This window comes from Schistocerca nitens, chromosome 1, assembly GCF_023898315.1.
Source record: "Schistocerca nitens isolate TAMUIC-IGC-003100 chromosome 1, iqSchNite1.1, whole genome shotgun sequence".
NCBI lineage: Eukaryota > Metazoa > Arthropoda > Insecta > Orthoptera > Acrididae > Schistocerca > Schistocerca nitens.
Genome location: NC_064614.1, coordinates 397,468,454 through 397,495,963, shown reverse-complemented (window position 1 = coordinate 397,495,963; position 27,510 = coordinate 397,468,454). Strand labels below are relative to the sequence as shown.

The window sequence follows — 27,510 nt, the reverse complement described above, 5'->3', positions numbered from 1 at the left end:
TTACTGTTGATGCAAGTAATGTTTACATGCATTCACTATATATATATAAAATTGTTGTTATTTTGGACTCAATAGAATATCCTTGATCACGATCGAAGACAAGAGCTTGCTGTTTTTCCTGTCATTATTGATAAATGAGAAAGTTGTTTATGAATAACATATGCTCGACGAAGTATTGAATCGATGTTTGCTATATTTTCGTTTTTCAGTTCTTTTTATTTTAGCTTTTGGTAGGCAGGGTCGTTTCAAAGCGCTGTATGACAAATCTGTATTGTTTTCTCCATTTTCACTATCACAGCCCTCTGTTTAACATTACAAATCAACAATTTTCGAATAAAATCTTAATTAAACTTTGATAATTTCAGTTTTGCTATAAACGTCATCATCTGTGTTCTGCACAAAGGCAAGTTTTAACGTGTTAACTCTCCATGCTCTCCTGTTTCAGCCATTCTCTTCAGATCCATGCAATTTCTACTTCCCTTTATGTCGGCTATCATCTTGTATCTCCTCCCACGAACTAGACCTTCCAGACTGTCTGTTATCAGGCACTCCCCTCATCTCAGTGTCAATGTTTCTACTCAATGGAGTACCACACTCCACCCAAAAACTTGCCAAGTTTTTTCTTCAGACCTTGATCCAGTTTGTCACATAATAATGTCCTCTTTCTATTGGATGCCTCGTTCACTATAGCAATGTGAGTTTTCACCTCCTGATGACATCTCAAGTCTTCAGTAATCGTACTTCCAAGATATTTAAATGCTCTAACTTGGCTAATAACAACTCGTCTTGTCTTAACATGTGTCAGTCTATTTCCTTTGCCAGTCACCATACTCTTTGTTTCTGCTGTACTGATTCTCATCTCCCGTTACAAACAAGCATCATTTAGATCTCTTAGCATTTTATTTACTTTCTGCCACTAATACCGTATCATCAACAAATGGTATACATTCTATTCTTTTCCTACCAATACGCAATATTCCATTTCCATCTAAGCCTTTGCTGTAAGTACTGTTTGCTTTTAAGTAACTACGTAGAATAAAAATGTCCATAGGTTATCCGGTTCTTTATATATCCTCACTCCTAGACGGGTCACCGCTTCAGGGGCATCTAGTAAGACACCGATCGCATACGCAAAGAAAGTGATCGTTACGAGGTAACGCCTGGTAAGTATACAACACACCTAACATATAGGTAAAGTGGGTACGACCTAAACCAAACAAAGGTACTAGGTAAACTACCGTTGTCTACGCTTCCTTACGATAGTCTACGGTAGCCTACGGTAGTTTTACAACTCGAAGAATGGTATATTTCAGTGCTTTAGGACAGAAACGGACAGTATATTTTTAGGCGTGCAAGTTTATTTGGAGGCGCGGTGGTGGAGAGGTTACCTTGCAGCCGTGGATACGTGCGATCTGGCCGACGAGCGAGCCGACGGCTCCGGCGGCGCCGCTGACGACGACGACGTCGCCGTGCTTGGGGCGGCCCAGCTCGAGCAGGCCGAAGTAGGCGGAGACGCCGGGGCGGCCGAGCGCGCCCAGCGCCAGCGAGTAGGGCGCCGCCCAGTCGGCGGGCAGCAGGCGCGTGGGCGTGGCGCCGGGCCGCGCGGGCGGCCGCCGAGGGTCCAGCACCGTGGCCGAGCGCCAGCCCAGGTCGCCCACCAGGTAGCGCCCCACCGGGAACTCGGCGCACCGGCTCTGCACGATCAGCGCCACCTGCCGGCACACGTCACACGGCCACGTCAACACACGCAGCACCGCAGGCTACAGCATTCGAAGAAAACCCCACCTCTTCCAGGAGTCGGCATACAGAAAAGTGTAACAAACCGTCATAAGATTGAGCTGACAAGTCATCGGATACCTCCAAATATCGTGTCGGGCCTCCTTTTGCCCGGCGTAGTGCAGCAACTCGACGTGGCACGGACTCGACAAATTATTGGAAGTCCCCTGCAGAAATATTGAGCCATCCTACCTCTACCGTCTTCCATAACTGAGAAAGTGCCGGTGCAGGATTTTGTGTTCGAACTGACTTCTCGCTTGTGTATTATACGGGACGAGGTTCTCCTCACTCGGCTTCGGATAGGCCACAGTCCTATGACGCATGGCCTCCTGCTCCTGCGTGAGGACCCTCCAATGTGTGGTGCTTGTGGCGTCCAGGTCACTGTGCGCAACGTTTTGTTGGATTGCGTTTTATTTTCTGACCGGCGGGCCGCGGCTGACTTGCCAGCGGATCTGCCATCTCTTTTAGAAAAACGAATGTGGTTAATGTTTTAAATTTCTGTGACTTGTCAAATGTTTTTACAAAGATTTTAGGGAGAAGGTCTTAATTTGTCCACTGTGTGACACGCTCGCCCATATTTTACGTAAGTGGCCAGCCAACGACACTTTCCTGCGGCATTCTTCCTGCTACATTTTCGTTCTCCTTACGTTTTACTTTCTTATGCAGCATTTTCCTTCTTTTCCTGCTTTCTTTGCGTGTGTGCTTCGTTTTTGATCAGTCTGTCCACATTCGTTCCTTTTAACGTGTGTCAAGGCGCCGATGACGTCGACGTTGAGCGCCCGTAAGCCCCAACACACACACTTGTGTATTATAAATGTTCAGTGGGATTCATGTCGGAAGATGTGGGAGGCCAAATGATTTGCACAGTTTGTGCGGAACGTTCTTCAAACCAATCACGAACAATTGTGGCTCGGTGGCATGGTGCATTGTCTCTCACAAAAATTTCATCGTTGTTTGGGAACACGAACATGAAAGGCTGCAAATAGTCTCCAAGTATTTGAACATCACCATTCCAGTCAGTAGTCGGTTCAGTTGTACCAGAGAACCCAGTCTATTCCATGTGAACGCAGCAAAAAATAGCTCTGAGCACTATGCGACTTAACTTCTGAGGTCATCAGTCGCCTAGAACTTAGAACTAATCAAACCTAACTAACCTAAGGCCATCACACACATACATGCCCGAGGCAGGATTCGAACCTGCGACCGTAGCGGTCGCTCGGTTCCAGACTGCGAGCGCCTAGAACCGCACGGCCACTGTGGCCGGCGTGAACGCAGCCCACACCGTTATGGAGCCACCACCAGCTTGGACAGTGCCTTGTTGACAATTGGTTCCATGGGTTCGTGGGATCTGCGCCATTCTCGAACCCTACTATGAGCTCCTACCAACTGAATCAGCGATTCATGCGACCAGGTCACGGTTTCCCAATCGTCCAACGTCCAATTGATATTGTCACGAGCCCAGAAGAGGCGCTGCAGGCCTCGTGCTGTTAGCAAAGGCACTCGCTTCGGTCGTCTGCTGCCATAGTCCATTAACGCCAAATTCTACCGCACTGTCCTCGCAGAAACGTTCGTCGTACGACCCATATTGATTTCCGCGATTATTTCACGCAGTGTTGCCCGTCTATTGGCACTGACAGCTCTACGAAAACACCGCTGTGCCCGGCCGTTAAATGAAGGCCTCCAGCCACGGCATAGTCTGTGCAATGCAGTCAAATGGCTCTGAGCACTATGGGACTTAACATCTGCGGTCATCAGTCCCCTAGAACTTAGAACTACTTAAACCTAACTAACCTAAAGACATCAGACACATCCATGCCCGAGGCAGGATTCGAACCTGCGACCGTAGCGGTCACGCGGTTCCAGACTGAAGCGTCTAGAACCGCACGGCCACACCGGCCGGCCGCAATGCAGTCGTGTGACTAGGGCCTCCCGTCGATAGACCGTTCGCCGGGTGCAAGTCTTCAAATTGACGCCACTTCGGCGACTAGCGCGTCGATGGGGATGAAATGATGATGATTAGGACAACACAGCACCCAGTCCCTGAGCGGAGAAAATCTCCTACCCAGCCGGCAATCGAACCAGGGCCCTTAGGACTGACGTTCTGTCGCGCTGACCACTCAGCTACCGGGGGCGGACGTGATAGTCTGTGGTGAGAGGTAACGCCTCAATTCGGTATTCTCAGCACACCTTGGCACCGTGGATCGCGGAATATTGAATTCGCTAACAATTTCCGAAACTGAATGTCTCATCCGTCTAGTTCCAACTACTATTCCGCGTTCAAACTCTGTCGTCGTGCGGCTATAAGCACGTCATAAACCTTTTCACGTGAATCGCCTGAGTACAACTGACAGCCTCTGCCAGTGCAGTCTCCTTTTATACATTGTGTACGCGATACTACCACCGTCTGCATATGTGCATATCACTGTCCCATGTCTTTTGCCATCGCAGTGTAATTTTTCCAGTAGCACGATCTATCGATAATGTCTCAGTCAGGCGAATAGCTGGCCCCACACGAGTGGATTTCCGCGACGGGCCAGAATCGCGGGCGAGATCCGCGGATATCTTAAACGGATTCGGCCAGCCGATATCAGGCCCGTAGTTTCCCACTGACGTGCAGGCCCTGCCCGTCAGGATTCAAAGGCCGGCACCTTCCTGTCTGACGTGACGTGAATTGCTCATTTTCGTGGCTTGCAAGCGAACCCAGGACTCCGACTCATGATCGACAGGTCAGAAGCCACGAGCGAGAGATTTCGGGAGTTCCGACTACGTTTCGCGTGAAGTGCGAGGTCTTTTAGTCTGCTAAGGTCTAATCGGTCGAGGAATGGAAACCACAGAGAAAATCAAAAATATTTCATTTGCAACAGTTAGCTTTACATTCCAGCTAGTTCTCTACGTACTCGCTACTCCGACTTAAGACATTTGTTGTAGCATTGAACCAACTCCCCAAATACCCTCGTCATACAAGACATGATCAGAAAGTAAGAGTGCTGTGAGTGTTGGCGAGAGGTAGAGGGGACCGGGGGGGAGGGGGGGGGGCAGGCAAGAGCAAGCAATTCAGGAACATGGATGTACGTAAACTCACGTTGTAGTGTCCAGTTGCTTGTAAGATTTCATTAAGAAATCCCGTCAAGTGCGAGCCATGTGTTGATGTGCTTCCTAATCGCGAAAGTAATGATACTTATCAATTTTTTTCCGCAAATCAAAACGATTTATAGCGAAGGTGTTATGAAGAGAACAAGTCTGTTTACGTGGTGTAAGGAGTTTAGTGGAGACAGAACAAGTATTCATGACGAACAGAGGAGTGGAAGACCTTCCATTTTGGCTAATGAATTGGTGTAAAGAATAGAGGAAACTGTTCGTGAAGTTGCCAATTGACGGTGAGTGAAATTTCTCCGATGTTTCCCACAGCCCTCCAGAACTGCCTTACACAAGAAACTCACAGAAACGCTGGAATACCGGAAACTGTGCAAGATGGCTCCCAAAATTGCTGACAGCACCACAAGAAAAATCGTGTCACTAGCTCCCGCAAGTGAATTGGAAGGTAAACATTCTTCTCAATAGCGCCCACGAGTGTCTTGAGCGACTTGAAATGGAAGATCAGAATTTTCTAAACTGTACTCATTGCACGCCTTAGACAAAAGGACGGTCGTCATAGTGTCGTCACATCAATTCCCCCATCTGTCAAAAAAATCAAACCCACAATTTCGGGCAAAAAAACATGGCCTCTGTGTTTTGGGACTGAAAAGGCACTATTTTAGACGAATTGTACCTGGGGGAGGAGGGGGGAAGGGGGGGATCACCAACGCATAACGATATTGTGAGGACCTAAAGTACCGGGTGATAAAAAAGTCAGTATAAATTTGAAAACTGAATAAATCACGGAATAATGTAGATAGAGAGGTACAAATTGACACACATGCTTGGATTGACATTGGGTTTTATTAGAACCAAAAAAATACAAAGGTTCACAAAATGTCCAACAGATGGCGCTTCATCTGATCAGAATAGCAATAATTAGCATAACAAAGTAAGACAAAGCAAAGATGATTTTCTTTACAGTAAGTGCTCAATATGTCCACCATCATTCCTCAACAATAACTGTAGTCGAGGAATAATGTTGTGAACAGCACTGTCAAGCATGTCCGGAGTTATGGTGAGGCATTGGCGTCGGATGTTGTCTTTCAGCATCCCTAGAGATGTCGGTCGATCACGATACACTTGCGGCTTCAGGTAACCCCAAAGCCAATAATCGCACGGACTGAGGTCTGGGGACCTGGGAGGCCAAGCATGACGAAAGTGGCGGCTGAGCACACGATCATCACCAAACGACGCTAGAAAGAGATCTTTCACGCGTCTAGCAATTTTTTTTTGTTGGTTCTAATAAAACCCCATGTCATTCCAAGTATGGATGACAATATTCCGTGGTCTATTAAGTTTTCAAATTTATACTGACTTTCTGATCACCCGGTACTCTCAAAAGCAGCGAAAACATAAGGAGGGGAATGCTGACGAGAGGAAAGTGCCTGTTGTACGACACCGCCCTTCCTCACACAGTCTTAGCCACCTAGGCGCTCTTGGGCTTATTTGGTTGGGACTTTTTAATCACACTCTGTATTCCCCTGACCTGGTGCCTCCAGATTATCGTCTTTTCACCTCTCTGAAGGCACACATGAGTAGAATTAGATTTTCAAACGACGAGCACGGGAAGGAGGAGGTTCTGAAGTGAGGGAAGGAGCTGGCGAGGGAGTTCTTCAAGAAGACCATAAAGAAGCTTAGGCCACAGCTCATCACATGCAATGTACGGTATTTGTACTACAGTAGCGTGTGTCAGACCAGGGAACGAAGAACGGTGGCTCCAGCGTATTTAATATGTGACGGACTATATACAGACCTGATCCTGCCTTGTATCTAATGGTCTTAGTACATGGACCTAGAAGGTTATCGGTTGTTAAGCTTTTACGTATGACGTGAGACACATAGTTGCTTGGATTTATTTTTCTGTATATGACGCGGGAAGTCTGTTTTGTAGATGCCCTAATCGTGACACCCAAGACCAACTTTCTAGCACTTGGTCAGTCTGAAGATGCCTTGTTAAAGCGAAATGCGCATCATGAATAAATAAAGCAAAAATCAAATCTGCAATCAAGACTGTTGTTTCCACCTCATTTTGTAAAAAGAAAAAAAATTCTAAAACAATTTTTGAACATGCCTTTAGAAGGCAGCCATCTATGCTTTCCGACAATTCTCTACACTGGTGTGCAGCTCGTGGTCTGTGACAAAATGTTGTCTTCGTAGCCAGCGGTTTATGTGGGCATAGCTGAAACTGAGGGGGAACAGTATGATGGGTGATCAAACATTTCCCACCGAAAACGCTGCAGGAGCGTCTTCATTGTCCATGCAGAGTGCAGCCGAGAAATGTCACGAAGAAGGAAACATATGACAGTCATGTTGTGTGGACTGCATGAAATCAGACGAAAACTCTCACCACGCCCTCACTTGGCGGGAGGCACTATTTATCTCGGCATCTTTACGTGTTCACTGTGCGATCAGAACCGGAAACAGTGACATGAGTCCAGAATGAGATTTTCACTCTGCAGCGGAGTGTGCGCTGATATGAAACTTTCTGGCAGATTAAAACTGTGTGCCGGACCGAGACTCGAACTCGTGAAAGTTTCATATCAGCACAAACTCCGCTGCAGAGTGAAAATCTCATTCTGGAAACATCCCCCAGGCTGTGGCTAAGCCATGTCTCCGCAATATCCTTTCTTTCAGGAGTGCTAGTTCTGCGAGGTTCGCAGGAGTGCTTCTGTAAAGTTCTAAGGTAGGAGACGAGGTACTGGCAGAAGTAAAACTGCGAGAAGGTGGCGTGAGTCGTGCTTGGGTAGCTCAGTTGCTGGCACGGTAGCTCAGCGTGCTCGGTCAGAGGGTTAGCCACCCTCTGTAATAAAAAACTGAGTGAACGGATCAACAAAGAACCTGAACGGCTGTCATCGGACGTCCGCCACGAACAAATCCAACGAACAATATAGAACAAAATAAGATTTAAAAAAAAAAAGTTTGGTAGAGCACTTGCCCGCGAAAGGCAAAGGTCCGGAGTTCGTGTCTCGGTCCGTCACACAGTTTTAATCTCCCAGAAAGTTTAACATCAGCGCATACTCCGCTGCAGAGTGAAAATCTCATTCTGGGGTCAAAAATTAATTGCCGAAATGGAACATTTCAGACGTATGGATCTGATACTCTGTTTTAGTGAAAAAAAACGTCACCAATGGACCGTAATTAAACATATTTACAATTTGGCATGCTTTCAAGGGATAGAACGAGTTTGTTACAGAAGTTATTGATTTTACTGACGATATTTTATGTCCGATTCTTGCTCACAAAACGAAACGCCGTCTGCTTGCACGTTTTTCAGGTATTCCCTCATATGGGACTGTTGTTTCTTGTACTGTAGTTCTGAAGACGTTTTTAAAATACCTTTATTATAAAGCAACTAAGGGCAACATGGTCAAACTTTTGATGATTTTTTTTCTAAAACTTTATTTCTAATTTTGTAGCTCATGTTTTATTACACATTGGTCCAAAATTGGAATACCGTCTATAAATATCTAAACCGTCTCTTTGCGTGACCTGTTTTCTTATATTCTTGTTCGTGTAATGTTCATGTGTCAGTTTTCACTTACAAGATATTTCACGATACAATTGTATAAGTTTCTCGATGTAGTCATTGGTCCAGCCGTTCACTATACTTGCAGCAACTAGAATGTGCTGTCTCCTTAAAACGACAGGAAAACTCACGCACATCCTGCACAGCGACTTTACTCACATTGTTCAGTAACAAGGTTAATATTTGTTGCCATATTGGTGTTTGTACTGATGAAACATTGTTCTTAAATTGTCACATTTTGAGTGTGGTATCAAGATACCTTTCGCGACTGAGACATACCTACGTTAACGGCTTGCCATGCTCTTACGATGTGATGTTATTCATCTTGTCGGATGATGTGTTAATGCAAGGAAGGTTTCCAATTAGTGTAATATTTTGACGTAAGCCAGCACTGCGGTGTACCAGGCTAATTACTTTGTATTTATTCTATGCAATTTAAGTTTTAATTGTAATTCTATGCCTCCTAGACCACGACTTTAGTGTTAACTCGTTGATTATTCGCTGATTAGACGCTTTCGAGTATTATTGATTTAGAACTCTTTATGAATTGTGATACTTGTAACATGTTTTGGTAATTATTATTATTGTTATCGATTCTGAAACAGTAATATTTTGCTTACATTATTGTGCTCTTTTAAAATAATCATTAAAAGAAAATTTGACTTCACAGTTCAGTGTTATTTAATAAGTGACAGCGCTGTTAAATTACCATTACCTTGACATCCCCCAGCCACTTCCACTCCACAGCCTATGTTGCTACTGATGCCAATTACTTTGCACCAAGCTGAGAGTGGCTGTATGTTGTGAACGTATGTAGCTAATGTAGTATTTGATTTGCTTGTTTGCTGTTGCAGTATGCCTGTCAAAAATGTTCTGAAGATTGATTCGCTGTGGAAGGATATATTCTCCTACAACATTGTCGTTCATTGACAGGCCCCTGCAACTACGGTGCCTCAGATGACCGAACTACTTCCTCAAACATTAGGAGAGTCAGAACAGATTGCTTCTGATGGACAGCAGGATGAAGTTCAGGCAGCACAACAGTTCAGCTAGTTTTGGAAGGGACTGAGTCCTTTATCAAATTCCTGGAGGGAAAGTTCCATCCCAGTCTCAATTTAAGAGGTTGCAAGCCAGGGTAGCACTTTACGTTAATCTTTTGAGTAATTCTAAAATTCTGTTTAAGGAAGGGGAAGATAGTGATGTGGTGCAGTGTCTTCAGGGAAAGGCTGCGCAAGTGGAACTGACATAAACTGAGATGTCAGCGGTGTCGGTACTGAGTAATAGAGGAGTCATAAACATAGAGCAGGATGGTCAACGTTGACAGTCTGCAAACAACCGTGTGTGAATGGTAGTTTCCTGCAGCGAGTGGGTAAGGCCATACCATCACGGGAAACCATTGATGGTTCTCACAGGCAGGTCTGCTTCCAAGTAATCCCAGCTAGGGAAATGTGGCATTTAACTGACGCGCAGGAACAAGGTGACAAGGAATCCTTTGAGGAGTATATGAACAGATTAAAAAATGCAGCAAGGGCCATGTGTCTGTCATATACAGAGCAGGAAGTGGCAACGAACATGTTAGAGGGAACTGACCTTCGAAGAGATCGCGGATCATGTTTGCCCAACATCTCAAGAGTTTCATGGACTTGAAAACGTTAGCACAGAATGTTGAAGGAATTAGGTGCGTTGATAATTGCCGGAGGGTTAGAAATTCTATTTACAGCCGAAGTAATTAGTCACTTTACGGACAAAAATTCCGATATATTTCGGAAATTTTCCTTTCTATATTTATAAAAACCCATAACAAATGTTGTTTTATTTGAATACTATGTATGGTTAAATTTTTGTGAAACTTCATTTACAACACAAAAAAATCTTAAGGTTATTATAAAATCTCCGCAGAGAGCAACGGATCACAGAAAGAAATATGCTGAGAAATTAAATTCCCGTACAGAAATAAAAGACAGTGTGTGCTGATTTCTCTGTCGTACTTGGAGTCTTCTAAGTTCATTGCTGCGAAGTGAATAATCTCAGAAGTAGAAAAGAAAAGGAAAATAAGGGAAACTGATTGGTATTGTGTCATGTATCAGCTCACAATAAAATAACGTAGGAGAAAAAACCACAATAAAATAGTATAAGAGAAAAAGTTACCTAAGACTCTCACATTCCACAACAAGTTTGTAACATAGTGCTGAGGGTAAAGGCTAAAGGAAATGAATTACATAATGTAACCAATGTGGGCACTTAAAAAATAAATCAATAAAATATTGTACTGTTGCGTGGTCCATACAGTAGAAACAAGTCAAAAATGGGAAACGATGATTTCACAAATATTCTTTTCTATTACGGCCTGAGATAACTGTCGATGCTCAAAATGGTTCAAATGGCTCTGAGCACTATGGGAGTTAACTTCTGAGGTCATCAGTCACCTAGAACTTAGAACTACTTAAACCTAAACAACCTAAGGACATCACACACATCCATGCCCGAGGCAGGATTCGAACCTGCGTCCGTTGTGGTCGCGCGGTTCGACAGTAGCGCCTAGAACCACTCGGCCACCCCGGCCGGCAAATTGTCGATGTGTGTGGCATTAATTTAGTACGAAAAATGTTAAATACTCTTCCACCAAATCTCTAACCGACATTTGGACGTGCATTTATTATTGTATAAGAGAATCCGACGCTAAAGCAGACTGCTGCTTCCCTTCGTGAAGAGGGCTTTCCTGTGACTTTTCCGGAGCGGCCGTGGCGTACAGCCGGAGTGAGTCCACTACGTGAGAGATGCGTCTGTTGCCCCACTGTTTGCCAAACACTCCAGTGCAAATGCCGAAACCTGGTTCCCTCAAGTAAAAGTTCATCGTTTCCGCGGAAGGTAACGTTCACAAAGCACAGATAAAGCGCTTCTAAAGCAAACACTTTGGAGCAGTGAGTATATCTATCCGCGTCCAAAAGTTGTTTTGTATACAGTGCAATAAATACAGTGATCATTTTGAAAACAGGACGGTTTAAAAATCAGAAAATACGATAAGAAATTACTCTTATTAGTCTCAATGGACTGCATCCTGTTAAGAAGAATTTGAAAAGGCTGTTGTGGGTGGTCAGCAAAATGGAGCAGTCTTTCTTAGTTTGTGGTATGCAGAAAAGCAGTTTTACCAATACTATCAACAAGAATACAGACCCAGAATGTATGTAACAAACATCAACAGACATGAATTATTTTTTCTCGATGGTCTCGTAATTAGCATTTTGTCCTAAATTTCTCATACACGACATGAGTATAATATTTCTCATATTTTCAACTTCTCTTTAACGCATGATAATTCGGTTTGTAATTCAATAATAGGACGGATTCTCAGCAGACACAAAGTAAAAGTGATTTTTCGTCCTCCACCCAGGACAGCTGCACTCGTGGGCTCCGTCAAAGATGTTTTGCTGCACCGAAAATCTGGAGTTTACAAAATTCCATGAGAATGCGTCCTTTCTTACATTGGACAAACAACTCGTACTGTCCAAGAAAGATGTACAGAACACCGGAGGTACACACGACTTTTACAATCTAACAAGTCGGCAGTGGCAGAGCGCTGTATTGACACTGGTCACTGTATGTTTTACGACAACGTCGAAATTTTGGCAACTACATCGCCTTTTTGGGACTCGATAGTGAAGGAGGCAATTGAGATTCGCTTGACGACCAATTTAATTAATAGAGATAGTGGTTTCAACCTTGATAAATCATGGAATCCGGCACTTGGTGTAATAAACTCACAAAGAAGTCGTCACAGTGCCGCTCACAATGATATATCGACATGCCAACACAGATCGACTGCGGAGTCATAGATGTAACTTGCACACTGTGCACGTCTCTGCCGCCGACCAACGTCTCTGGCGCATTTGCATCTGGGGCCGCATGCGCAGTTTCGCGGTACACGAGTATAAAGGGACGAACCGAGCACTGGAGCGGCAGTCTTGCAGCTCACTTTGAAGATGGCTGAACGTTATACAGCCGAAATATTAGAAGAAGGAGAAGTATTCTTGCGGCTGCACACCCGAAACTTAATGGAACAATTAAATAACTAATTGTAGATTGTAAACTATTGATATTTCTCTTATAAATGTTAATAATCTGAACTGGAGAGAGCTTTATGAATGTATGTCAGCAGTAGTAATTCTTATTGTCGTTTTTGTTTCGTAACTTGGCGGAGACACAAGCTGTGATGGGCGCATCGAACTGCTCATTGGCCTGAGGGGAGTGTCCAGCCTGATGTGTTCACATACCGAGCAGACAGTAAACTTCTTCACTGCAGTGTTTCTGCTAATGAGCCGCCTCCGTACCTCTTTCACGACAGGGATTAGATGAGAACTGTAAACGTGGCCACTCATTTCATTAATATAGACTAAAATAGCATCTTAAAGGCTAATTGAGAAACTAGAATTTTCTGTAGTCTTTTCGGCCCGCATTATGGTTCCAAAAATCCTGTTAAGTCAGATCGTTTTATTTGTTATCATAAATACAATTGATTGTAGCCATACAACATCGTTGGTCTATCTGTCAAATAAGTTGTCACATAACTATTGCTTTAAAGTGAAGGAAGACAACCTGAAAATCATATCGAATAACCAGTCATATCTAAAACACTAATGGAGTGCAATTAAAACAAAGAGACAGCGACAGAGCCACCATAACTTACGGATGACAGACCCACATGACATAACCTCAGGATGTCTATTTGCCGAAATCGCCTACTGTGACGAATAAAACGATCTGACTTAGCAGCGTTCATGGAGTCGTAATTACTAAAACTTTTGTTCAAGTACCGTGATTTACCTATTACAACAACCGATAAAGATGCTAGATAAATATAACTGATTGTTAAATTCATGGGTAAAACTTAAAAAATTGCTGAAAACATTATGTGGTGGACTGCACTGAGAAACAACTGCAACAAGCAACTCCAGAAATGCTCATTACCCAAATATATGTATTAAAATTGTTATTTTTAATTGCTAAATGAGTGTGTCTATGAGCGACAAGTAAACGAATGTGTGAGTGAATGTAATTTTCATTATTGTTGGCAATTAGATTTCTTGAAGCTGGTGCCCAGATCGCAGTTACTTCGAAAGCGCTTGCTTAGATATACGGCGTTGTGACTATCATTGACATTTAAATTACGTATGTTGTGTATCCTCGTCTGTAAACGTTTTATTCGTGATAGTCTTGGTGATTTAGTATTATTTCAGCAGGGGGGAGGGAGGGAGGGGGCTGAAGGACTACATTTATATTTTTTTCGTTAATGCTATACCCTATCAGTTCGACTGCCAATAGAGACCGTAGGCCTTTTGAGCGATAGGATTAAAAATGTGTGTCACTACCCTGCAGAAATGTGTTATTTTAACGCGTAAGTTGTGACGACGGCTCCCTGTAGACTTACTCCAGTTCTGTTCCGAGTTATCGTTTTAGTGTTGCTTTCTTTGTTACACATACTGTGCGTATGCCATAGTTGTAAAGTAACATTTAGTGCTGCCAATATACGAATATACATATGTTCCCAAAAGAGCTGTTCTGTAGTATATTGATACAGACTGAGATAACTGGTAACTAAATATTCTGAAATGCAGCATTAGCAAGAGAAACGACCACATCTCCCCTGATTGCTTCTGTGCACGAAGACTGAGCTATCATTCTTTGTTGTAGAATCTTACTCGCTTGATCGGAAGCATGAATGAGAGACTAGTGCTTGTCGTGAGGGAAAAACTGAGTTACACCCCTTACTAAGAGGGTAATGTTCACCGCGTCCGTATCATTCCATGAGCTACACGTGCCTTCTGGAGGAGACTAAACGAAGGAAACCACAGGAAGTTGAGTATTCGGTGGTATGGGTTTGGGGGTGACGATCCACGGGATCCTGAGCAGATAGAACCAGGCACTGCTGCCAGTCAACCGTAAGCGCCATGCATGCTTCAGCGACAATCGTGAGGTGTGATGGTGGAGTGTTGTATGTCGCAGAGAGCAGAAGTATTGGCTTGACCACTTGGATAGCGTGGTTAGTACAGATCTCTATAAACAAAGAAGAAAGAAAGTTAAACAATTGACCTCGAGATGTGCCACGTGAGGATGATGTGGCTAGTTGAGGAGGAACAGTCAAAATGGTTCAAATGGCTCTGAGCACTATGGGATTCAACTTCTGAGGTCATTAGTCCCCTAGAACTTCGAACTAGTTAAACCTAACTAACCTAAGGACATCACGCACATCCATGCCCGAGGCAGGATTCGAACCTGCGACCGTAGCGGTCTCGCGGTTCCAGACTGCAGCGCCTAGAACCGCACGGCCACTACGGCCGGCAGGAAAAGTCACTATCTGGTTACGTACGGGGCAACTGCCGCATACCAAGTGAATTAGACTTGCTCAGATTACACTGAGCTCTGCCTCGATCGAGCTTTATTTCCCTGGTTACTCGTGGGATAAAAATGGATCACAATTCTCGCGATCAAAAACATTCAGTTCGCTAAGTGAACCATTGACTGCTAACCAAAAAACGCTGGACAGACATATCTTGCAGAGTAACAAAAAAGTTATATTTACTAGCAATAATATAGTAGTTCTGTACCACAATTGTAATCAAAAAGGTAGAACATTAATCAAGATGTCATCTTTCTACATACAGCAGGCTTTGGAACCTATTACTGTCGACTTAAAGTCTCTATAACGGCGCTAAAAAATTCGTTGTTTATTCTATATGTATTCTCCGCGGGAGACCCTACCTTCACCCGATTCTTTTTGTAAGTGACGTCAAAGTGATGTATTTATAAAATTCGATGCGCGCACAAAACTCGATAGCAGATGAAGAACGTTGGAGACGCCATAATGGACTTCGTTGTGATAGTGTTATTAGTTATCGTATTATAAGTTGCGTATTATGAGAGTATGTCGCTTCAAAACAAGGGCACACAAAAATTACTCTAGGTACGGTTTGTTACAATGTTCCTAGTGGTCCTGCCCTCTGACAATTTTGAAGTCCCGCTACCTACCGTGACGGCACTCTATGGCAAAGTCACGCTCCCAAACAGATATTTACACCGCCTGTGGAGTGCAGCGTGTAGAGACGAAGTCTTCTCTCTCGTGACAGCGAGCAGGGCGGAACGAGGCAATGGGCTGCATCTGGCTGTGTGATAAGTTTTCCTCGTTGTGTTGCTGAGGCGCTCAGTCACGGATGAAGAAGTTGTGTGACGCGGCAGACTCCAATTGCACAAGGTTTAGTGTTCTTACAGGAGCGGAAGTACGAGGGTTGGAACTTAAATAGAAGCAACTATTTATTCACAACCGATATAAAAGAGTTACATGTTTTCACCTGTTACTGTCCTTCAAAGTAGTCACCAGCGTTGTGTAGAAACCGTTGCCAGCGATGTGAAAGGCGTAGTATACCGTTAGCAGAGCCTGTTCTGTTGATGGTGCGAATGGAGCGGTCTACTTGGTTCAAGTGGCTCTGAGCACTATGGGACTGAACTTCTGAGGTCATTAGTCCCCTAGAACTTAGAACTACTTAAACCTAACTAACCTAAGGACATCACACACATCCATGCCCAAGGCAGGAATCGAACCTGCAACCGTACGGTCGCGCGGTTCCAGACTGTAGCGCTTAGAACCGCTCGGCCCACTCCGGCCGGCAGCGGTCTGCTGCCTGTCGAATCTCTGGAACAGTTCTGAAGCGAATGCCACGAGGTGGTTCCTTCATCTTCGGAATCAAATCAAAGTCACTAGAACTTAAATTGTATTACTGTTGGTTTTTGGAGCATCGCCTGCGACCAGCTTTGCGAAAGAAGAGGCGACACTTTATGCTCAACCCACCCATCAATTTGCACGACAATGGGCGGCCGCATACAGCGCAAGCTGTGGCTGCTGTCTTTGGTCGATGGGACTGGGCAGTACTGTACCATCCACCATACTTCCCGGACTTAAGGTAACTTTGATTTGAGACCGAAAATGAAGGAACCACTTCGTGGCATTCGCTTCAGAACTGTTCCAGAGATTTGACAGGCAGTAGACAGCTCCATTCGCACCATCAACAGAACAGGCTCTGCTAACGGTATACTACCCCTTCCACATCGCTGGCAACGGGTTCTACACAAATCTGGTGACTACGTTGAAGCAAAGTAACAGGTCAAAACATGTAACCTTTTTGTATCAGTTGTGAATAAATAGTTGGCACTATTTAAGTTCCAACCCTCTTATTGTCCGCCCCTGGTAGCTGACAAGGGGAGGCCGCCAATTGTGAAATTCAGATTCGATTCATACTGCGCATAATAACATCTCATGGCCAGAGGTGTAATGTGGCAAAGCACCAAGATGCACTTCTCAGCCGTTGTCGAGAAAATCGACAGTTAAAAGAAACCGTTGCCGTGAAATACTCTCTACGATTAATAATGTTCTACAGCGTCGTGGCGCAGCGGTAAGCGCTCGGGTTCGTAATCCGGAGGTCGCCGTATCAAATCTCGCGCCATGCAATTTTTTATTAGTTTTTTGTAATTCATATATATATATATATATATATATATATATATATATATATATATATATATAAACTATTAATGAATTGCTTATGCATGTTGGTGAAGGCGGATTGCTCTCCAATTGTACCGCCTCCATTTTTCCGTTTGTTTAACAGGGTGTACCAAAGCTCTCCCGTCCGCACTGATTTTCGACGATGTTATAAGTTGCGCTAGGGACCGAATCTACCTTCTTTCGAAGTTAGCAGGCAACTACGCTGTTATGCGGCTGCTCGTTTCGGCCCATTCAACATCTGTCCTTCAAGTGTAACGAGCGAGTAACGGAGTTTATATTTCATACCTGCCACAGCAAATTTGTGTTCGTGGGGTCTCTGTTCTAATTCGAACGTTTGACTTACGCTATACGTATTCGTTTCGGAATATCGTTTCTACGTCTTCCGTTAACTATACGTGGTTAACATTATGAAGACAATTAATAACATTTGTGAAATACAACTTTGTTTGCGGAAAACGTAATGATGTTCGAAGTCGCCAGTTTTTCCACGAGAAACGACTTTCAAGAACTTATTATATGCATAATTGTTGCAACTGATTGCCGGGAATTATATATATATATATATATATATATATATATATATATATATATATATATATATGAATTACAAAAAACAAATTAAAAAAAAAGGTTGCAGGGCGCGAGATTCGATCCGGCGACATTCGGATTACGAACCCGAGCGCTTACCGCTGCGCCACGACGCTGTAGAACATTATTAATCGTAGAGAGCACTTCACCACTACGGTTTCTTTTAACTGTCGATTTTCTCGACAACAGCTGAGAAGTGCATCTTGGTGCTTTGCCACATTACATCTCTGGCCATGAGCTATTATTATGCGCAGTATGAATCGAATCTGAATTTCACAATTGGCGGCCTCCCCTTGTGAGTGGTCAGCGCGACAGACTGTCAATTCTAAGGGCCCAGGTTCGACTCCCGGCTGGGTCGGAGATTTTCCCCACTCAGGGACTGGGTGTTGTGTTGTCCTAATCATCATCATTTCATCCCTATAGATGCTCAAGTAGCCGAAGTGGCGTCAAATCGAAAGACTTGCACCCGGCGAACGGTCTACCCGACGGTAGGCCCTAGTCACACGACATTTACCCTCGTATCTTCCTCAGTGTTTTGCTTCTGTGGTTACTAAGTGGCGATCTGATTGAGCAACGGTTAGAGTTCCTTACATTCTGCCAGCTGTAGTAAGTGATCTATTTCTACATAGGTGCTGCGCAAGCCACCTCTTGGTGCGTAGCGGAAAACGACTGTTTGCTTCCGTAGGAGCATTAATCTCTCTAACCTTATCTTCGAGATGTACATTGGCGGCAGTAAAATCGTTTTGCAGTCAGCCTCAAATGCCGGTTCTCTAAGTTTGCGCAATAGTGCTCTTTCCCTCCAGCCCTTCCCATTTGATTTCCCGAAGCATCTCCTAATATTTGAGTGTTGTCCGAATCTACCGGTAACCAGTCTCGCAGACCGCCTCTAAATTGCTTCGATGTCTTTCTTTAATCAGAACCGAAGGAGGTGGCACAGTAGTTAGCGCACTGGACTTGCATTCGGGATGACGACGGTTCAAACCCGCGTCCGGCCATCCTGGTTTAGGTTATCCGTGATTTCCCTACATCGCTTCAGGCAAATGCTGGGATGGTTCCTTTGAAAAGGCACCGCCGACTTCCTTCCCCATCTGTCCCTAATCGTATGGTATCGATGACCTCGCTGTTTGGTCCCCTCCTCCCAGGCAAGGTGTTCGATAGTACCCCACAGTCGTTTAATGAACAAAGTAAGAGCATATCGACTATCAGACCAATTGTCTGATTGGATTGAAGAGTTCCTAGATAACAAAAAGCAGCATGTCATTCTCAATGGAGAGAAGTCTTCCGAAGTAAGAGTGATTTCAGGTGTGCCGCAGGGGAGTGTCGTAGGACCGTTGCTGTTCACAATATACATAAATGACCTTGTGGATAACATCGGAAGTTCACTGAAGCTTTTTGCAGATGATGCTGTGGTATATCGAGAGGTTGTAACATTGGAAAATTGTACTGAAATGCAGGAGGATCTGCAGCGAATTGACGCATGGTGCACGGAATGGCAATTGAATCTCAATGTAGACAAGTGTAATGTGCTGCGAATACATAGAAAGAAAGATCCCTTATCATTTAGCTACAATATAGCAGGTCAGCAACTGGAAGAATTCCATAAATTATCTGGGAGTACGCATTAGGAGTGAATTAAAATGGTATGATCATATAAAGTTGATCGTCGGTAAAGCAGATGCCAGACTGAGATTCCTTGGAAGAATCGTAAGGAAATGCAATCCGAAAACAAAGGAAGTAGGTTACAGTACGCTTGTTCGCCCACTGCTTGAATACTGCTCAGCAGTGTGGGATCCGTACCAGATAGGGTTGATAGAAGAGATAGAGAAGATCCAACGGAGAGCAGCGCGCTTCGTTACAGGATCATTTAGTAATCGCGAAAGGGTTACGGAGATGATAGATAAACTCCAGTGGAAGACTCTGCAGGAGAGACGTTCAGGAGCTCGGTACGGGCTTTTGTTGAAGTTTGGAGAACATACCTTGACCGAGGAGTCAAGCAGTATATTGCTCCCTCCTACGTATATCTCGCGAAGAGACCATGAGGATAAAATCATAGAGATTAGAGCCCACATAGAGGCATACCGACAATCCTTCTTTCCACGAACAATACGAGACTGGTATAGAAGGGAGAACAGATAGAGGTACTCAAGGTACCCTCCACCACACTGCTTATTCCACTTAACATCGCTTCATGTTGCTGTCCCCGGCATGCTGGACGCCTGTGCTGTTTCGCAGTAGGTTTAGTGTCCGTGTTGCTAGTCAGTGGCATTCGGAAATTTGGTTTGGCTCCTCTGTTTTTTATAATGTCGCGTAGTTGTAGATTATGGCAGAAACATTTGTTTCGTATGCGAACCGTGTGCAGTGTTACAGGGTCAGTTAGTATGACGTTCGCTGGGCCTGTGAAACATCTGGAGATTTGGGTCTCCTTCCTTGTTTGCCGATGCTTCGTACGGTCGGCTGTACTTAAAGACGTTTTGGTTGCGCAGTCTTAGTGTAATGAAGTATTGTCTTCTGTAACAGTGACTGCGCATTGCTGTATTCAGCTTAGTGATGTGTAATAAAGCTGAACCGAGTTAGCTGTTATGCTGTATCCTCCTGGAAGGGAAAGCGCGTTTGTTTTCAATTGTTCTCTCGGCTTTCATATGACTTGCTAATTTACGTATTAGTGCTTGACATGGGACGTGAGAGAGAGAGTTTAATTTCGCTGGTTGTACAGTATTAAAGTGTCTGCCTTGTTGCCTGTCGATTTGTTCGACGAATGCGCCTAGTTATTGTCATTTGGTGCTGCTCTGTCTTGCCTTCACGATTATATGGCGTTTGGTATCACTAGGGGCTGAATATACGGCTGCGCTGTTAATTTAAATTTCCACCGCGTTGTTGATTAGTTTGTCTTTCTCATGTTACGTGTTGCTTTGTTATAAGCAATGATCTGTCGTTGCCTGCGTTACGTGAACTTTTTGCAAACTTGGTTCCCGTTGTGTGCGTACGTTCTCAAGTTGTGTGCTGTCGTCACCGGCTATCCTGCACTCACAGCAAAATCATAGCGTGAACCGTTTACTTTTACTGTTGAATTACCTTAGGGCGCTAACAGCCGTGTGCTTGTTGTATAATAGTGGTCAGGCTACTGCCTGTGCAGTGACAGAGGTTTACTCCCCGCTACAACCTGCAAATTCAGATTAAGCGACGGTTAGTGCCGAGTAGTACAAGTGTTTACCATCCTACAGTACTTCATAATAGATGCCTACTGGTATACTGTAAGTGACGCGAAGTTATTACTGAGCGCTCTAGTCAAGTAGCTTGAGTTTTACCAACTGTAGCACCAAGAAGGTACGTCAGATGTCTGTGTATGTGACTTGTGGTGAATGTGTTCTTGTAATCGTAGTGCCTTTCGCACTTTACATTTTATGGGTCCTGAGATTTCAAGGTCTTGATTAAATGATTTTTCAGTATACTTGTTCAGGCTGAATATTGTTTGATATTTTTAAATGTACTCAGCCATTGGTGCTGGTTGGTCTAAGACCACTTAAGTTATACAGCTGTCCGTTCCAGCATGTCCGCTTTACATTCCTTGACTAGTCTCATCACATGAGAGACACCTGGCTCAAAGTACGACGTCGGGTGGTCCACATTGGCATCGGTCACAGTACTTATTAGCCGAAACGGAAAATTTTTTAACAAAATTGAAAAATTTAATGCTGATCTATGACGCTATACAGGGTGGTCCATTGATCGTGACCGGGACAAATATCTCACGAAATAAGCGTCAAACGAAAAAACTACAGAGAACGAAAATTGTCTAGCTTGAAGGGGGAAACCAGATAGCGCTATGTTTGGGCCGCTAGATGGCGCTGCCATAGGTCAAACGGATGTCAACTGCGTTTTTTTAAATTCAGGAATCACCATTTTTATTACATTTTCGTGTAGCACGTAAAGAAATATGAATGTTTTAGTTGGACCACTTTTTTCGCTTTTTGATAGATGGCGCTGTAATAGTCAAACATAAGGCTCACAATTTTAAACGAATAGTTGGTAACAGGTACAAACATAATACGAAAAACGAACTTAGTGTTTGCTAAAACGCATATGGGGAATTGAGACTGAACTATTTTGGCCTCTTAGAACTAATTCACTGAACCCGCAGTACACATCCTGGAAAAGCGTTTAAAATTGGTATAACTGGATCACATTTGGCTTAAACATGCGAAAGTTACAGAAACTAGAATTTCAAATCACTCTTTGGTTGGTTTTGCAGTAAACAAGTCTTGTTCAGGTTCTTATGCGCAAAGGATCTCGATTTTCAGATATGGTTCTCCTTACCACAGAAAACGTGCAATATAGGTGACCTTATAATGGCTCTGATCACTAAATGGCTCAAATGGCTCTGAGCACTATGGGACTCAACTTCTGAGGTCATTAGTCCCCTAGAACTTAGAACTAGTAAAACCCAACTAACCTAAGGACATCACGCACATCCATGCCCGAGGCAGGATGCGAACCTGCGACCGTAGCGGTCTCGTGGCTCCAGACTGCAGCGCCTAGAACTTGGAACTTTTTAAACCTAACTAACCTAAGGACATCGCACACATCCATGCCCGAGGCAGGATTCGAACCTGCGACCGTAGCGGTCACTCGGCTCCAGACTGTAGCGCCTAGAACCGCACGGCCACTCCGGCCGGCTACGCACAGCATAAATGTCCAAAAAGCGAGGAATTTCTTCAGTTCTCCACTTCGTAATTCCGTCTGTTTATACTATACTGATACACCTAACCTCAAAAGCCGTGCAAGTTGTGTCGCAGAAGTTGGAACGAGCCGAAACTACTCACTTTCACCAACGAGCTGCGCAAACGCACGCCGAGCATGCGCAGTGGTCAGGTAGCACAGTTGCATGCAAACTTGTGTCGTCGTGTAAACTAGGCCTTAAGTGTTTTAAGCTCCTTCGCTACAACAAGGATTTCTACTTCTAAATTACTCATGTTCGCAGTTGCTCTTGATTCGAATTCCTCCAGGCAGCGTGTTTAAATGATAAAATTTCATGAATCTTTTTCTTAAATCAATTTATGTTGCAGATATTATTTCAGATTTTTGTAATGAATACCGTACTTTTTCTTATCATAAAAATCATTTCTTAGGTTTCTTACTGTCAGAAGCTGAAGACTTTTTTCTGGACATAGGGGCAAATCTGAATGAAAATTATGAGTACTCTTGGGATATTAGTGATCCACTTCTAAAATGTCACCTGTGTCGGAATCGACTGGTACGTTGCGACATCAAAAGTTTTCATACACTCTAGAGAAGGTAGAACAAAACTAGACACTGGAAGATACTGTATGCAACATTGTTGTTGTTGTGGTCTTCAGTCCTGAGACTGGTTTGATGCAGCTCTCCATGCTACTCTATCCTGTGCAAGCTTCTTCACCTCCCAGTACCTACTGCAACCTACATCCTTCGGAATCTGCTTAGTGTATTCATCTCTTGGTCTCCCTCTACGATTTTTACCCTCCACGCTGCCCTCCAATACTAAATTTGTGATCCCTTTATGCCTCAGAACATGTCCTACCAACCGATCCCTTCTTCTAGTCAAGTTGTGCCACAAACTCCTCGTCTCCCAAATCCTATTCAGTACCTCCTCATTAGTTATGTGATCCACCCATCTAATCTTCAGCATTCTTCTGTAGCACCACATTTTGAAAGCTTCTATTCTCTTCTTGTCCAAACTAGTTATCGTCCATGTTTCACTTCCACTCCATACATATACTTTCAGAAACGACTGCCTGACATTTAAATCTATACCCGATGTTAACAAATTTCTCTTCTTCAGAAACGCTTTCCTTGCCATTGCCAGTCTACATTTTATATCCTCTCTACTTCGACCATCATCAGTTATTTTGCTCCCCAAATAGCAAAACTCCTTTACTGCTTTAAGTGTCTTATTTCCTAATCTAATTCCCTCAGCATCACCCGACTTAATTCGACTACATTCCATTATCCTCGTTTTGCTTTTGTTGATGTTCATCTTATATCCTCCTTTCAAGACACTGTTCATTCCGTTCAACTGCTCTTCCAAGTCCTTTGCTGTCTCTAACAGAATTACAATGTCATCGGCGAACCTTAAAGTTTTTATTTCTTCTCCATGGATTCTAATACCTACTCCGAATTTTTCTTTTGTTTCCTATACTACTTGCTCAATATACAGATTGTATGACATCGGGGAGAGGTTACAACCCTGTCTCACTCCCTTCCCAACCACTGCTTCCCTTTCATGTCCCTCGACTCTTATAACTGCCATCTGGTTTCTGTACAAATTGTAAATAGCCTTTCGCTCCCTATATTTTACTCCTGCCACCTTCAGAATTTGAAAGAGAGTATTCCAGTCAACATTGTCAAAAGCTTTCTCTAAGTCTACAAATGCTAGAAACGTAGGTTTGCCTTTTCTTAATCTAGCTTCTAAAATAAGTCGTAGAGTCAGTATTGCCTCACGTGTTCCCATATTTCTACGGAATCCAAACTGATCTTCCCCAAGGTCGGCTTCTACCAGTTTTTCCATTCGTCTGTAAAGAATTCGCGTTAGTATTTTGCAGCCGTGACTTACTAAACTGATAGTTCGGTAATTTTCACATCTGTCAATGCCTGCTTTCTTTGGGATTGGAATTATTATATTATTCTTGAAGTCTGGGGATATTTCGCCTGTCTCATAAATTTTGCTCACCAGATGGTAGAGTTTTGTCAGGACTGGCTCTCCCAAGGCTGTCAGAAGTTCTAATGGAATGTTGTCTACTCCCGAGGCCTTGTTCCGACTCAGGTCTTTCAGTGCTCTGTCAAACTCTTCACGCAGTATCATATCTCCCATTTCATCTTCATCTACATCCTCTTCCATTTCCATAATATTGTCCTCAAGTACATTGCCCTTGTATAGACCCCCTATATACTCTTTCCACCTTTCTGCTTTCCCTTCTTTGCTTAGAACTGGGTTTCCATCTGAGCTCTTGATATTCATACAAGTCGTTCTCTTTTCTCCAAAGGTCTCTTTAATTGCCCAGCTGTAAAGGCTATTCACACCAAGATATACAGGGTGGTCCATTGATCGTGACCGGGCCAAATATCTCACGAAGTAAGCGTCAAATGAAGAAACTACAAAGCCGGAAACTTGTCTAGCTTGAAGGGGGAAACCAGATGGCGCTATGGTTGGGCCGCTAGATGGCGCTGCCGTAGGTCAAACGGATATCAACTGCGTTTTTTTTAAAACAGGAATCACCATTTTTTATTACATATTCGTATAGTACGTAAAGAAATATGAATGTTTTAGTTGCACCACTTTTTTCGCTTTTTGATAGATGGCGCTGTAATAGTCAAACATAAGGCTCACAATTTTAAACGAATAGTTGGTAACAGGTAGGTTTTTTAAATTCAAATACAGAACGTAGCTACGTTTGAACATTTGTTGTTGTTCCAATGTGATACATGTACCTTTGTGAACTTATCATTTCTGAGAACGCATGCTGTCACAGCGTGATTACCCGTAAATACCACATTAGTGCAATTAATGCTCAAAATGATGTCCGTCAACCGCAATGCATTTGGCAATACGTGTAACGACATTCCTCTCAACAGCGAGTAGTTCGCCTTCCGTAATGTTCGCACATGCATTGACAATGCGCTGACGCGTGTTGTCAGGCGTTGTCGGTGGATCACGATAGCAAATATCCTTCAACTTTCCCCACAGAAACAAATCCGGGGACGTCAGATCCGGTAAACGTGGGAGCCATGGCATGGTGCTTCGACGACCAATCCACCTGTCATGAAATATGCTATTCGATACCGCTTCAACCGCACGCGAGGTATGTGCCGGACAGCCATCATGTTGGAAGTACATCGCCATTCTGTCATGCAGTGAAACATCTTGTAGTAACATCGGTAGAACATTATGCAGGAAATCAGCATACATTGCACCATTTAGATTGCCATCGATAAAATGGTGGCCAATTATCCTTTTTCCCATAATGCCGCACCATATATTAACCCGCCAAGGTCGCTGATGTTCCACTTGTCGCAGCCATCGTGGATTTTCCGTTGCCCAATACTGCATATTATGCCGGTTTACGTTACCGCTGTTGGTGAATGACGCTTCGTCGTTAAATAGAACGAGGGCAAAAAATCTGTCATCGTCCCGTAATTTCTCTTGTGCCCAGTGGCAGAACTGTACACGACGTTCAAAGTCGTCGCCATGCAATTCCTGGTGCATAGAAATATGGTACAGGTGCAATCGATGTTGATGTAGCATTCTCAACACCGACGTTTTTGAGATTCCCGATTCTCACGCAATTTGTCTGCTAAAGATGTGCGGATTAGCCGCGACAGCAGCTAAAACACTTACTTGGGCATCATCATTTGTTGCAGGTCGTGGTTGACGTTTCACATGTGGCTGAACACTACCTGTTTCCTCAAAGTAACTCTCCGGCGAACGGTCCGGACACTTGGGTGATGTCGTCCAGGATACCGAGCAGCATACATAGCACACGCCCGTTGGGCATTTTGATCACAATAGCCACACATCAGCACGATATCGACCTTTTCCGCAATTTGTAAACGGTCCATTTTAACACGGGTAATGTATCACGAAACAAATACCGTCTGCACTGGCGGAATGTTACGTGATACCACGTACTTATACATTTGTGACTATTACAGCACCATCTATCACAAAACAAAAAAAGTGGTCCTACTAAAACATTCATATTTCCTTACGTACTACACGAATATGTAATAAAAATGGGGGTTCCTATTTTAAAAAAACGCAGTTGATATCCGTTTAACGTATTGCACTGCCATCTAGCGGGCCGACCATAGCGTCACCTGGTTTCCCCCTTCAAGCTAGACGAGTTTTGATCTTTGTAGTTTTTTCGTTTAATGCTTATTTCGTGGGATATTTGTCCCGGTCACTAGCACTGGACCACCCTGTATAATGTAAGATTTATAAATTTCGTCATCGTAACTGGTTATGAATCTGTTATTTGCAATGGTGTGTCTGCAAGAACAATGAATAATGCAGTCTCTAATGCCTCTTTCAACAAACTGTGGTTGTTCAGTATAGATAAACAGCAATTCCATTTTAATATTTTTCAGCAGAGCATCCCATACCATGCCAAACCAGGCAGAATCCAGTTCATATGTTTTAAGGCACAGACTGCGAAAGCTTTCGAATACATCAGCAAGCAGCAGTACATTAATTTTCAACTATATATTTGTGTAAAATGCTACACTGAACTATGAATGTAAATGCACGCAGTCACCCAGTTAAGACGTAAAGTCAAGCGCCAGTCGGGAACGACAGGGAAGAGAATACTGTGAGAAGTCAGCCAATCGCAGGCTGACCGACCTCCACTCTAGGACGACAACGTGATAGCAGCGGCCCCTACGTGAAGAGGACGTAAGCGCGGCGAACAACTGGTGATGGTCAGTTCAATGGCAGCTTCAAGATTACCGACTTGGATAGCAGCGCCAACAACAGCGACTTCAATAGCAGTCCATGAAAGACTTTTTCCAGTTAGAAATCAGCAGTCACTACAAAGACTGATTATTTCGTATGTCGCCCTTTTCTTGCGACGCATCTGTATAATTTTCAAAGTTATGTATTGTACTTGATTACTTACAATAGAACTCATTAATACGAGTTGTTTGATTGTTTGTCTAGCGAACCGAGTACTCAGGATTCCTAGACACTACAAGATTGGCGACGAGGCTGCACGAAAAAGAAAAATGGTTCAAATGGCTCTGAGCACTATGGGACATCTGAGGTCATCAGTCCCCTAGAACTTAGAACTACTTAAACCTAACTAACCTAAGGACATCACACACATCCATGCCTAAGGCACGATTCGAACCTACGACCATAGCGGTAGCGCGGTTTCAGACTAAAGCGCCTAGAACAGCTCGG

The 27,510-nt window shown here is 43.7% G+C and overlaps 1 protein-coding gene across 1 annotated transcript in view; it reads right to left on the bottom strand.

Annotated features, from left to right (window-relative positions):
- The window catches only part of LOC126235839 (prostaglandin reductase 1-like), a 94,142-nt gene that overhangs the window by 29,806 nt on the left and 36,826 nt on the right, over positions 1–27,510 (bottom strand). The window contains exon 2 of the mRNA XM_049944700.1: positions 1,389–1,712. Within this exon, the coding sequence (XP_049800657.1) occupies positions 1,389–1,712 (324 nt within the window). The remainder of the gene's footprint in view (positions 1–1,388; positions 1,713–27,510) is intronic.